Raw genomic sequence first — 13,830 nt, 5'->3', positions numbered from 1 at the left:
TGGGCAACAAAGAAACATTAACTTTGTTAATGGGACTCTGGAGAAGCATAGCACATATTATATCTTTATCTCCAACCCTCCTCATTCACTAGCCCCTTCTCCACTGGTTCTTTTTACCTGCTGGTTAGTTATGACACCAAAATCTTTATGATCTGCTTTTTATTGTGTTTTATCTTTTTTTTTTCTTTTCATTCTAATTGTGTCAACACACGGTAATATGTGGTTGATTTCAGAGGAATACATTTTATTTTGCCTGATTTAAAATGCATGCAGAGCATGAAGTGGTATTGGCAATGGAAGTGAGGATGCTCATGGTGCAAATGCTAGAGCTTTTTTGATTTGGAATAGGTGATTAATAGAATAACAGATTAATAGAAATCACCTGGGGGTGATTTTATTTTACTTTCATTAATAATGTAGAAAATATCAAAACATAAAATAAAACTTCAAAATGGTATCTATGTCCTTCTTTCCTTCCCATATGGAAACTGGCTGTATAATCATCTCTAGCATGGTAGAGCCCAGAGTTAAATATTTTCAATATTTCTTCTTCCCCAGTCTCAAGAAAGACAAGGGGAGGGATTAGAAGAGAAAGGCCCAACCTGAGGAGGTCTGGGACATGGAGATTTATGAGGCTTTCAATTCCTTCCCTTTCTGTTTGGGAAAGACATGAGCAAGGAAGGCAAAGAAAAGAACTAAAGCAATATCTTAGGGTTTCATATGAAACTATTAGGCTAAAGTAGGAAGATGTGTGGGCAGACGAGAGAAGAATACAAATGGTACTTTGCCCTGAATTTGGCCAGCACCTCAACTCCTCCCTTACTACTCCATTATTTTATATTCTGAAAGGGTGAGAAGGGAAAATCTTATGGAGAAGTTAGAAAAGTGAAAGATTTACTTTGTAGTTGTTTCCTCTCAAAAGTGGGTGGAATTAACTTAAAAATATAAAAGGAGAAGCATGGTTTCACCTTGGACCTTTACCTGAGAATGAATGGAAGGGGAGAAGAGAGGACCAAAGAGAAAACTTTTATTATGTGCCTACTGTGTGCCAATTACTGTGCTAAGTGTTTTGTAAATATATCATTTGATATTCAAATCAACCCTGGGATGTAGTTACTATTATACTGTATTATTCGTATTTTATAGCTGAGCAAATTGAGGCAGATAGAGGTTAAAGGATTTGCAAGGCTTATATAGCTGTTAAGTGCCTGAGATATAAAAATAGCAACATATAGTATGTAAGTAGGGTAGACTAGGTGGCAGAGTGAATACAGTACTGGGTCTTAAATCGGGAAGATCTAAGTTCAAATCCAGTCTCAGACATTCACTACCTGTGTGATTATAGGCAAGTCATTTAAGCTCTGTTTATCATAATCCACTAGAGAAGGAAATTGCTGACTACTCTAGTATCTTTACTATGGAAACCCCAAATGGGGTTACAAAGATTTGGACACAATTAAAAGGAGTGAACTATATGTGTATATATTCTTACATATGTGTGTACACATATGTATATACACAAAGGCACACACATATATACATAAATGTATGTGTGTGTATACATGCTCTCCTATTCTATCTCCTTTGTTGGATCCTCTTACAGATCATGTCCCTCTAGCCAAAGGTGTCTCTCATTTTTCTATCATGGCTCATTCTTTTCTTCTCCCTCTATATACCTTCACATGGTGATCTCATCAGCTCCCTTGGATTGAATGACCATGTCTATTCTGAAGATTCTCAAAACACTCTCTCCTGCCCTAACCTCCCAGATGACACCAATTCCATATCTCCATCTGCCTCTCAGACTTATCAAACTGGATATTCAGTAGGCATCTTAAATTCAATAAATCAAAAACAGAAATTATGATCTTTGCTTCTACCTCCTCCCCTCCACCTTCTCTATTATTGTAGAAAGTAGCATCATCCTCCCAATTTCTCAGATTTACAGCCTAGGAGTCATCATGCATTGATTCCACATTATCTGTCCCTCTCTCCATATTCATGCTATTGCCCAGGCCAGTGGATGGGACGCTGGCACCATTTCTGAAACACCCACCTTCTTTTCTCTGACACTTACTTCTGCTCTAATACAGAACCTCACCACCTCACACCTCAATTACTGAAGTAACTTGGTGGGTTTCCCAATCAATCTCTCCTTCATTTAGTCATCCCTACTCAATAAACTTCAGTGACTTCCTGTTGCCTCCAGAAGCAAAGAGAAAATGTTTGTCATTCAAAACCCTTCATAAATTAGCTTCTTCCTACCTTTCTAATTTTCTCCTGCCATACTCTATGTATTCTTTGACTCAGCTCTGGGCTGTTCCTTGAATAAGACACTCCATCTCTCAGTCTCAAGGATTCTCTCTGGCTGCCCCCTTTAAGCCTGGAATATTCTCCCTCTTCCGCTCTGAACAATGAACTCCTTGATTTCATGTCTCAATTAAAATATCACCCTTTATAAGAAGTCTTCCCCAACTCCTCTTAATTCCAAGGCTTTCCCACTGTGGAATATTTCATATTTATCCTGAATATAGATTGCTTTGTATATATTTATTCTAACCTGGACTCCCCCATTACATTGTAAGCTTCATGAGAGCAGGGACTTTTTTATGCATTCCTAGTCATAGCAGGGGCTTAATATTTACTGATTGATTGATTGATATACTAAATATTGTCATAATATATGCACCAAACACATATAACTATCAGAGAACCAAGATGTGATAGTTGAAAGAGCTTTTGATTTTGTACTGGGGGAAGTCTGATTTCACATCCAGCTCTGATACTTAGAGACGCTGTAAGCTAGTCAGTTCTGTGCTCTTGGAAATAGTTTTCTAAGAAGGGATTTAATAGATGATTCTAAATTCCCTTCTACCTCTCTTTCTACGATCTCTTTTTTAGAACCTCAATTTGTTCAGCTCTAAAACTCAAGTCACTAATATTCACACTACTTTCCTCTCATCTTTGATGTGGAAAAAGTACTCTGTACTCAGGTAGAGGTGTGGTTTAGTATTAATTTGAAAGTCTCCATGAGGCATTCTACTAGCAGAATATGATTCTTGCCTAAAACATTATTAACTATACTTGGAGAAATATCCTTGAGTACATGGGTTGTCTTGGCTAACAATTAAAATACCCATGATTTGTAGTTGCTTCTCCAATCAAAGGTGAAAACATTATTTATTTCTGGACTGTAGTAACTGATTTTAAGGTAGCTATAGGGAAAATTTACTTACTGTTTGCCTCAGTTTCCTCAACTGTAAAATGGAAATAATAACAGCACCAATCTTGCATAGTTGTCCAATCAAATGAAATATTTGTAAAGTGCTTAGCACAGTGCTAAGTACAAAATAGAAACTGTATAAAATGCACATGGTTTTTCCTGAAGTCATGCCCTAGTTTGTAGTCAGTTTTAAATAGGCTTGGCAGTTTAAGTATACAATCTGCTTAAGGAAGATGCTAAAGGGCTAAAACTCAAAAGGGGATTTGCATTACTGAAACATTCATTATCCTCTACAGACATCATTGTGCCAATAAAAATAAAAAGGAACTAAATAATAGAAAAAATGTAATGATTCATAGAAAATATCACACAGTAATCAGAGCAATTTTTTTAAAATTAGAAATATGCAGTGATTTGTCTTGGAAAAAAAAATCATTCACAGAGTAATAAAATGTTAGAGATGAAAGGGAATTTCAATGTTCTATAGTACAACTGAATCACTTTATAGACAAAAAGGAAGGATTATAAAGAGGGTAAGTGATGTACTGAAGGGCAGACAGCTAACAATGCAAAAGTAGGAGGAAAACACAAGTCACTTACTTAACAAGACTTTTCCATGAATTATTTTTTGCTTTAAACTTCTTCTAGCCTAGTTTCATCATTACAAAATAAATATAAGGTTACTCATTGAATTCCCAATAGCATATGATGTCCTTTATTCAAACTTCACTACTTATAGTTTGAAATAGGATTATAGTGTAAGGAACTAATCATTTAATACCTTGGAAGGCAAACTGGCAAATCTGATCATTTCATTAGAGATAGCAGTTTGAGATTATTGTCTAATGAAATAATCAGATTGATGCTTTAGTAAAGCATGATTGTCCTTGCAAGACAACTAGTACAAGTTTAAGGATTAAAGGAAACCTATTACTAAAGGATGCCCAGAGATTGCACTGCCCCTTTCTTAAAATTTGCAACAGAGAAAGGAAATCTGTGGTAAACCATAATCCCTTTACCTAGAAGAATGTCCAGAGGGAAGACAGGTTTATACAGAGCTGTACAAGCAAGCCTTCACTTTATTAAGATGATTTAAGAAGAAGGTATTTCAGAAGGAGTCTTGGCAGAGAACTTTCGAATAAGCTATCATCACAAAACAGTCTGAAGAGATTCAGAGGAACTGAATAGACAACTGTGAAATTCTCTATTTTTTCACAGTTTGGGGGAAAATTATTCCTCTGACATTTATATCTTAACACTGCTATTTATAAAATTAAAATAATAAAATACCATGAACATAAAAATTACTTTTTCAGTTCAATTATGAAAATGTGTCTACTATGTATTCAGTGTTAACTTGGTTTTTGTAATAGTACATCTACCAAGTAAAAAAAAAAATCCTTATTAAAGGACTCCAGCTTCTGTGACAGTGTTTGTGAAACTTATAACAATTGTTCATTGCTTAAAATAGCACTCCTGAAGTATGGCCATCCAAAGCTATATATTTTTATAGAGAAATTTGTAGAGGAAATGAACTAAAGCATGCAAGTATCATTTCTAGTCATAGTCCATATCTATTGAATTCCTATAAATACTATAACTAGTTTTTAAATCTTTTCTGGAAAAATGTCGCTCAAATACAGTAGATTAAGTACTTTGAAGAAGAAATCTCTACTATTTTACTCATGACACTTACTTCCCCCTATTTCAATGGTTCTCCTGATGGACAAATGGCCTTCTACTTCCCTTTAGATATAAACATCTATTTACCATCAATGTTCTGGCTTTGAGATCAGTATGAACAAGGAAGGAGGTATAGTTCTATTATTCTATTAGATGCTGATATTGTCATTCCCTAAAGATACTCACATTTTTCTGCCTAAAATGTACATGTCATGGGTAAGGGGTAGCCCAGGTGCTTTATGGCTATAGGCTGTCTTGAATATTTAGGATTACATAACTGATTCTCATTTAGAAATCCTATATCCTATAAATATTTCCTAGTCAGATCAAGAACATTTTTTTTCCATTTAAAAACTTGAGCCTTCTTTAGGATAGAAAAGCCAGAAAATGTTGGAAGTTAGTTTTAGATCTCTTATATGCCTGAGGACAAAAAAAATGTGCTTGATGTATACCACAACTGACAATAGGGCTATATAAATGTAATTCCTGCTTCTATGAAATGTAAGTTGTGAAAGTTGCTTTATTTCACACACATAAAAAAACCATTTAGTCTATTTCTTTTCTGAAATACCTTCTCTAAATGAATATATTTCAGGTTATCTAAATTTTGACATGATAGGAAATTTAGAAATAATTATTTTGTATCTGGGTAAAACTCCCATTTTAGAAATTCCAACATAACTAAATTCCTGAGGATATCTGTCATCATTTCCTATTTTTTTACACTTTTAAGGGAAGTACCAAGGTCTGTCAAGGAGGTACAAACTGATATAATGTACCCAAATTCCCCAATTTGTCTCTTCTAAATATTTGCTATTTCATACTAAAATTATATACATCCTAACATAGGATTTCATTGACTTTTATATTCCCAGATATAATAAAACGGAATCATACATTCAGAGTTAAATTCTTAGCATACATGAAGATTTTATACTATTTCTTAAGTTGAGTGAAAAGAATATGCTTTCCAAATGGAAACTTATCAAAGTCATTCTTCAAGGACACATTTAATTATGTCATACTTTAAAGGAAAAGATCTTCCTACTTTTTTTCAGTGAAGGTCTGTCATTTTAAACAAAGTAGCATATATAGACAGACACTAGAAAACAATAACAAAAAGATTAAATCATGTTTGGTTTTAGAAAATAAAAGCACAGAAATATACATACTGTAAGGGACACATTCATACTGCACTTCAAGATATTTGTAGGTGCCTGGACATGGATCTGGAAACACATCAGGGCCTGCTACCACAGCACACTGTGTTCGGTTATTGCATCTGAAAAGAGATAAAAAGGATAATCAGAATATTGCAGTGTGACATATACATGTTAAGACAATTCTTAATTATTATTATTAATAATTTCACTTTGAAATCTCCTATAAAGCCTTAGTGAGCTTTGGGTTTACTTGCTTCTTCTAAAATATCAGGAGTCACTCTTTGTTATACACTGAAAAGAAAAAGACAATATCAACTGACTGCATTTGTCCATGCTAACTTGTTTAATATCTGGCAGAACATAGGGTGGCTTTGGATTAAAGAGAAAGGCATATAAACTTAAACAATCCTAATTCATTCCGAGATGATTGCCAATACAAATATACAGTTAAAAGGGACTATTGATTCAGAATGGGCATATTGCTATTATGTAGAGAACATTTAGAAAGTACTACTTCAATTTTATTATACAGATTTGAAATAAATTTGTTTAATTTCACTAAAATATTTTTTAGAAGGGCAAGTGGTAAGTTGTATGGACGTCAGGTAAAACTGGAAACCTGAGGCAGAACAAAGTGCAAATCTAAATCAGCTTTTATAAAATACATAATAATTTAACTGAAGGCATTCTAATAGTGTTATTAACACCAGTAGGAAAAATCATTTTTAGGAATTTGATTTTTCAATCCCTTATGTTCTACTAAACAGTGACATTCAAATAAAAGATTAAAATGAGGATATGGTACATTTTCCTTCAATAAATATTTGCTAAACTACCTTTTTTCTACAAGGTAGATTGTTATAAGCTACAGGAAAAACAAAAATGAGTAAAAGTTTGGTGATTGCCAGGAATTCAGAAGCTAGTAAGGAGACTACCATAAACACAAAATCATTTGAGTCAAGGCAGAATGTGGTAGTGGTGTTTGTCATCAAAGAGTTTATGTTTTACTCTGGGGAGGGGGGAATAAAACACATATGTACATTGGTATGTATATGAATAAACACATACAAACAAAGGAATTTCAGAGGAAGAGGAATCTAGTAACTGGTAAGGTTAAGATTATAAAAGACCCAGGAAAGTGAGTTTGGAAAGAAGACAGATTCATCCAAAAAAAAAAAAAAGAGAGAGAGAGATTGTGTTTGGAAAGAAGAGATTCAAATAGACAGATGAGGAAAGAGACTCCCCAAAAATTCCTGGGGATTTTTGACTTCAAGATCAACATTCTATCCACTGCACCATCCAGTTGTTTCTGACATATAAAATGGTGCCACTGTAGACAGAGAAAGAGAAATTGTATACTAAGATATGAAATATGAAGGAAAGAATGGGATCAAGAATAGAAGTAGAGGGTTTCTTTGTCTTTCTCAGAAATTGGAACAAAGGAAGATAAATTATAGGAAGGAAATAGAGGAGGGCTCAGTGTAGAAGAGGGCATAAGGATTGATCCTCTCAGTGGTTCAATGTTCTCAAAGGGAGGGGAGGTAGTTGTAGGAAATTTGAGGAGAAAAAGAGAAGGAATGGAATATCTTCTGTGCTAAATACAAGGCAGGTATGAATCAGGGAAGAATAAAAAGACTCAGATAAAGCTGAGGCCCAGTGACATCTCTGTGTACACATGTTCACATACATGTGTGTTTGTAAATTTATAGTGAACCAACCTGGCATAGTTCTTCAGTAACACACAGTTCAGTAACTCAAGAGTAGAACAGTAAGTGGAGACAATGGTGGCAATCCAGCCAAAGAGAAATTAGGAAAGGGATGAAAAGTCATAGAATAAAACAGCAAAGAAATCGAAGGTGGAGGGGAGAGCAGTGCACAAATGCATTGGTTAAGTACAGCCTCATAGCAGTCATGGTATGATCAAACAAGCAAAGTCTAAGACTTAAGACATGCCAGTTAATCACCAAATAAAAGTTTCCAAAAGGTGGTAAAAGTAGTCCAAAGAAAGATAAATCAGATAAGTAGCTTTCTGCAAAGCTGATCCTGGGATTTCAAGAACTCTCCACAGTCCTGGTGCTGACTTTGTTTACCCTTTATCCAATGAGTTAAATCCTGGGCTCTAATTTTAATTCACCTAGGTACAAATTTAAATCATATTATTCATGGTTTACCCCATAACAGCTTTGGCTGGTATAATGAGAATATGAGGGTTAGCTTCCCCACGTGTATTGTTGTTCTGGCCAAAAACAAGGGTTGACACTATGAAAGGAGAACAGTGAGGCTGAAGCAGGGTGATATAGTAAGGAAAGTGGGGAGGAAAAAATGACTAGAGTTCTAGAGATGAAAAATAGGTTTAGGAAGAATGAAGCACATTAAAAAGAAGATGAACTTGAGTTCATCTAGAAAAAGAAACATGTAAGTCAGCCTAAAGGTGTGATATTTGATGCCTTGAGAGATTTATCAAGAATTAAGAGACAAGAAAGAGAAATAAATTAAGGGATATTTGAGAAGAGGAATTTAGGTAGGAGGAGAACCAAGAGAATGCAGGATTTTTGTGGGGGACAAGGAGATAAATTACATAAAGTGCTTTCTAACCCTTGAACCTCCATGAAGATGCCAGATGTTATGATGATGATGATAATGGTGCTGATAATGACTATGGCGATGAATGTCAGAGAAAAGGAGTGTAAAGATTAAAATTTAGGGGAGACTGAGGCAGGTAGAAATTAGTTTCTCTCTGAAAGTAGTATTATATTTTTAGAGGTTTATTGAAGATTAAGGATTAAAGAAAAGACAGGATAAGAAACACGTGCCTAGGCCAGAGTGGCCTAGACAAGATAATCTCACATCATGGAAGAGAAGCCTCTGCTCCAAAACGGAAGTCCAAAAGGCCCTTCAGACGATACCCACACTCCATTAATCTGTTTTGCTTTAAATTTTTGTTTCCATTTTTCCACTTCCTTTTCATTATAGGCAAGTGATAAATTTAAATTTTTACAGTTGGTGACCACGAAGGGATGAGAACTTCTCAAATTTTTTAGCCTAGATAATGATTTTTTAAATGCCCCATTTCTCCAACATGCTTTTTAGAAAACTATCTTGATCAGCTCCTGCCTGCGGCCCTCTCCGGCTCCTGCTTCTGCTCCTGGCATCTCACCTGGTGCCCAAGCTCCCTGCCCTGCTTGTCTGCACTCCGGGTCCCGGCTGTCTGTCTCTCGCCTGAGGATTTTTTTACCCTCGCAAAGCTGCAGCTCATTCCAGCCATTAGCTCCCAGCCCTGCCTGCCTGCCGCCGCCGCCTATATAGGCTAAGCCTTTCTCCCTGGCATATACATCACTATTTGGGGGAGATACTACTACTGCTTCCTATATACAGGAATTACAGCATAAACTGTGTGAACTTCATGAATCTGGAGCTGCAGTACAAGCCAGACCACTAGACTTTTCACTTCACAACATAAACCCAGGAGACAAGATGTATATTAAGAATTTCCAGTGTACTGGAGCAACTCAGCCTTCATGGGAAGGACCATTCCAAATATTGTTAACTACTCCAACATCTATAAAGGTTGGAGAAAAGGACTCTTGGATTCATTGCTCACATGTAAAGAGAGCATTTTTCTGTTAAGACTGATTGACTCTATCCTATCACATGCATTGAAGATAATAATCCATTGACAAGTGGATGCTGTTTTTTCAAAAACACATTGAATTCCTGATTTTTTTCTTCTCTTTCCCTTATTTTTTTATTATTGCTTTTCTTTTGAATATTTGAATTTTTTCCCCTTTCCTCATTTCTTGTACAAAAGGTACATACAATTAATTTTTTTCTCTCTCTCTGCAGTAATATAAGTTTAAATATACATACCCAAACAGCTTTAGACTGTGGGAACCTGCCATTTATTGATAAAATGTTATGGGACTATGATTAATGTTTGTGTCTGATTCCAGGAAATGGGATAAAAACAAGGAGCATAGATTTTACCTGAATAGTGCCAAAAGAGCACACAGGAAATACTAATGTGGACTTGAGGTTGCGACGCTTGACATACTTTAAGTCGTAGGACTTCCTTATATCTACACTCTTTATACAAGTACAAAAATTTGACTATCATGCTGGCTCCCTATATCCTTGAGAATGAAAAAAGTCAGACCAGGGAATGACTCTTCCCTATTCATTATGAAGTTATTCTTGTTTACTCAACATTTTATACATAGATTTTAGTATTTTGATTCTGATTTTGAATTTTTTCTTCCCTTTCTCCCAAAAGTTTTACTTTCTTCCATATTTTTCCCTTTATATATTTTTGTTTTTTGTTTGTTTTGTTTTTAGTGTTTTTGAATTCTTTTAATAATTGACTCATACAACCCCATAACTCAACAATGCATCCTGAGCTGAACTGGATTTTTTTAACACCCACTTCAGGGGGATTGTATTTTAATAAGACTCCAAGATTTTGAAAAGTTTTTTTTTTTGTTTGTTTGAGAAACATCTTCAAGGAAGAAGACTGCTAACTCCTAAATCCAGAGAATGAACTGTTGCAGAGTGATGCCAGAAAACCTACATTACATCAAGATCAAGAATGAACCTTGGGGTGTGGTTGCTTGAACTGAAGGTTGATTGAATTTATTTTGAATGTACACTCTTCTGCCAAAGGGGACTGCCCCCTAATTGGCTTTTGTCAATATGCCCAGCAAAACATTGGTTTTGCTGTCTCTCTCTATCTCTCCTATTTTTCCCTTATCTCTAACTATTGTAATTTCATAGCTAGTATGTTTACAAGACCCATCGGAGATATTAGCCTTCCTTGGGCCTCAAGGGTGATTGTGAATTTCGAAACTACTCAACCCTGTTCAAGCCACCCTTTAGAGGATGGGATTTGGCTATTTCCTGATCAATAACAATAGAGATACTTGGAATGACAGAATCAGGTCTTGGAAACTACAATCTCCACCCTACTCAGGGTAACAGGATTTAGGAAGAACTGCAACAAAGCTCAAGATTTAATTATTTGAGAATATGGCCTTCAACAGACATGTGCAAAGGGGACAGACCTCTGGGTGGTCCTGGGTGAAGCTAGAGCCACCATTGGCACAGGTGAGACACAGGAAGTGAGGTAGAGGACAGCTGAGGAGTCTGGGGACTTCCTGTGTGGAGGGAAGGAGGTTGTTGGAGCCTGGTGCTTGGTGTGGAGAAGCCCTGAGATTGTTTCTCCATTTTGGTCACGTGAGTGATAGGGACTGATCTCTTTTCTTTGCCTCGGCTATCCAGGGCCTTGAGCCTTTGGCTCAGCTTAAGCAGAATGGATATTTAAGAGTGGATATTTCCTTCTCTCCCTTTTCCTCCTCTCTTTCCCTCTAATACTTTTCTTTCTCCTGTTTGTAATTAAAACACCACAAAAAGGTTGACTGCTGACTTGAGTTTTCATTTAGGAATTACATAGCTGAATTCCTTGGCGACCTTAAATTAATATATATCAGTCTTTTAAAGTGATTTCCATATCACAGGAGAAAGCTTCTCAAATGGTTATGGATCACTGGAGAAAGTGATAAACAGTTCAGAGAGACTTATACAAACTGAGAATAGATGATCGAATTTGATAGGGACAATATGGTCTTTTTTGACTTTGAAGATGGTATTTTTAGAAACGATGGGATCATGAGCTATTTGCAAAGTTGGAGAGTGAGTGAATAGATGAGAGAAGAAGTGATAGGTATAACTGGCATAGAGCAGTCCTTCAAGATGTTTGTTAGTGAATTAATGGAGAGAGATAATAATCTTTGAGAAGATAGTTAGACCAAGGAAAGGTTTCCCATTTCCCCTCAATGGAAACTAGAGTAGATCTGGATATGATTATAGGGAGAAGGAAGGAGGGAAAGGTTTAAGAATTATACAAAACCTACTATGTTCTTGGAACTGTGCTAAGCAAGTCTTAAAACAAATATCTCATTTGAGTCTCTCAATGAATGCTATCATTTTCCCCATTTAACAAATTAAGAAATTGAGATAAACAAAGGTAAAGTGGTTTGCCCATCATTATATCATTATTAAGTGTCTAATACTGGATTTGAACTCAGAACTTCATGACTTGAGGCCCATCTGTGCCACCAACAGCCTTTAGCTCAGTAGAGACTCAAAATCTGAAGATCTTCTCACAAGAAAGAGAAAATGAAAGAGGAAAAACAAGATGGAAAAGGTAGAGGAGAAAGTTAGTTGGGAGAAAAAGGAACAAAATGAACAATAAATTGATGGAACACAGGAAGCAATGAAGATAAAACAAGAAATTAAGAAGAAGGATTAGTTAGGTTTATGAAAGGACATTTTTCATCAAAGACTGACAGGAAAGAAACAGAGGACAAACATACAAAAATAGATTGTGGGGGAGAAAGGAACTTCATATAATTCACATTAGATGACCCAGTTTTACTTCTTAAGAAATTTGGTTAATTACTAAAATTGTTAGGTCAAGGCCATGGGTAGGATTGAGGACCTGAAGGTTTAGACCATGTATGAGGTCCAATAAAGATTTTTAAACATCAGAGAGAGTCTAGTTAAGTCCTCAAAATAAAATAAAATAAAATAAAATGGCAAATCATAAAAAATCTAAACAAGAAAATTGCTCTGGAAATATTAAGGGGACTTTTTTAAGGTAATGCCTATAAATGACCTTGGGTAACTTCACTTATAGAGGCCTCCTTTTATTTTTCTCATCTAGAAAATGAAAGTGTTAGACTTAAAGCACTTTCAGGTCTCCCTTCAAGTTCTAGATCTGTGATCCAATAAATTCCTTTCTATAAAATATGGAAAGTGATTTATTTTTGCCATCAGCAAGACATTTAATCACACCATAACTGCCAAAAGTGTTAAAGGGTGTTTCACACATACATCCTCAGCAAATTTCTAAATTCAGTCTTTCTGCCTGTAGATTGACTTGAAAACAATAACAGCTAAAAATATAAAGCCTCAGGTATTTATTTATAGGACCTTACAATGCAGTTAGCCTTTTATTTCCCTTGCTTATCTATATAACATACAATTCTTTAGTACTACTTTTCAGAGTTTTACTTTTTTCCCCTTGAGATGCATCTTTCTCTGATGTGACATGGGACCTCTGAACCCTGACTCAAGTGCCAGCAGAATAAGGAGCACAGAGAGCAAAACTCATTTAGCTCTGGAGTGGAAATGCTTTGTGTTTACCTGAGGCTAAAGTTTGTCAGCCTTAATGAGGATTTTATTTTAGCCTATAAATTAAAATTGATTCATTAGTGATTGCCTTAAGCAGAAAAATATCTGTAATTTCACTGAAAGATTAATAAGAGTCAATACCCTATACCCATCAGGCAATTTAGTAGGCTAACAATTAGCCCAAAGGGTCTCCATGTTCTAAAGTTCTCCTGTGGAGATACATGTCAGATGATGATTATCATAGACAAACATCTATTTATAGTGCATAAGAAAAAAAAAAGAAATTGAAGTAAAGTATTTAAGCCAATTTGGTCATCCTCTGCATTCATGCTATTGCAGAACAGGTAGCTTGGCAGCAATAGAGCAGGTATTTAGAACAATTTCATTGGGCAGCCATCCAAATGGGATTGTGGAGCATCCTCCGAAGTTTCAATTCTAATGACAATTTGTCATTGTTTTCAGCTTGCCTTTTAAAAAGTAACAATGCTGCCCTATTAAAAACAGCCCTGTTTCAATACCAGTGATCTTCAGTTACAAAGACCTCTTCAAAGTAAAATGAAAAACAGTACAGCCTTT

The 13,830-nt window shown here is 35.6% G+C and overlaps 1 protein-coding gene across 12 annotated transcripts in view; it reads right to left on the bottom strand.

Moving 5' to 3' along the window:
• The window catches only part of ADGRL3 (adhesion G protein-coupled receptor L3), a 982,472-nt gene that overhangs the window by 435,979 nt on the left and 532,663 nt on the right, over positions 1-13,830 (bottom strand). For all 12 annotated transcript variants that reach the window (XM_056802666.1, XM_056802677.1, XM_056802672.1 and 9 more), the window contains exon 5: positions 6,079-6,188. In XM_056802666.1, coding sequence (XP_056658644.1) covers positions 6,079-6,188 — 110 coding nt within the window. The remainder of the gene's footprint in view (positions 1-6,078; positions 6,189-13,830) is intronic.

This window comes from Monodelphis domestica, chromosome 6, assembly GCF_027887165.1.
Source record: "Monodelphis domestica isolate mMonDom1 chromosome 6, mMonDom1.pri, whole genome shotgun sequence".
NCBI lineage: Eukaryota > Metazoa > Chordata > Mammalia > Didelphimorphia > Didelphidae > Monodelphis > Monodelphis domestica.
This window is presented reverse-complemented; position numbering and strand designations above follow the sequence as displayed.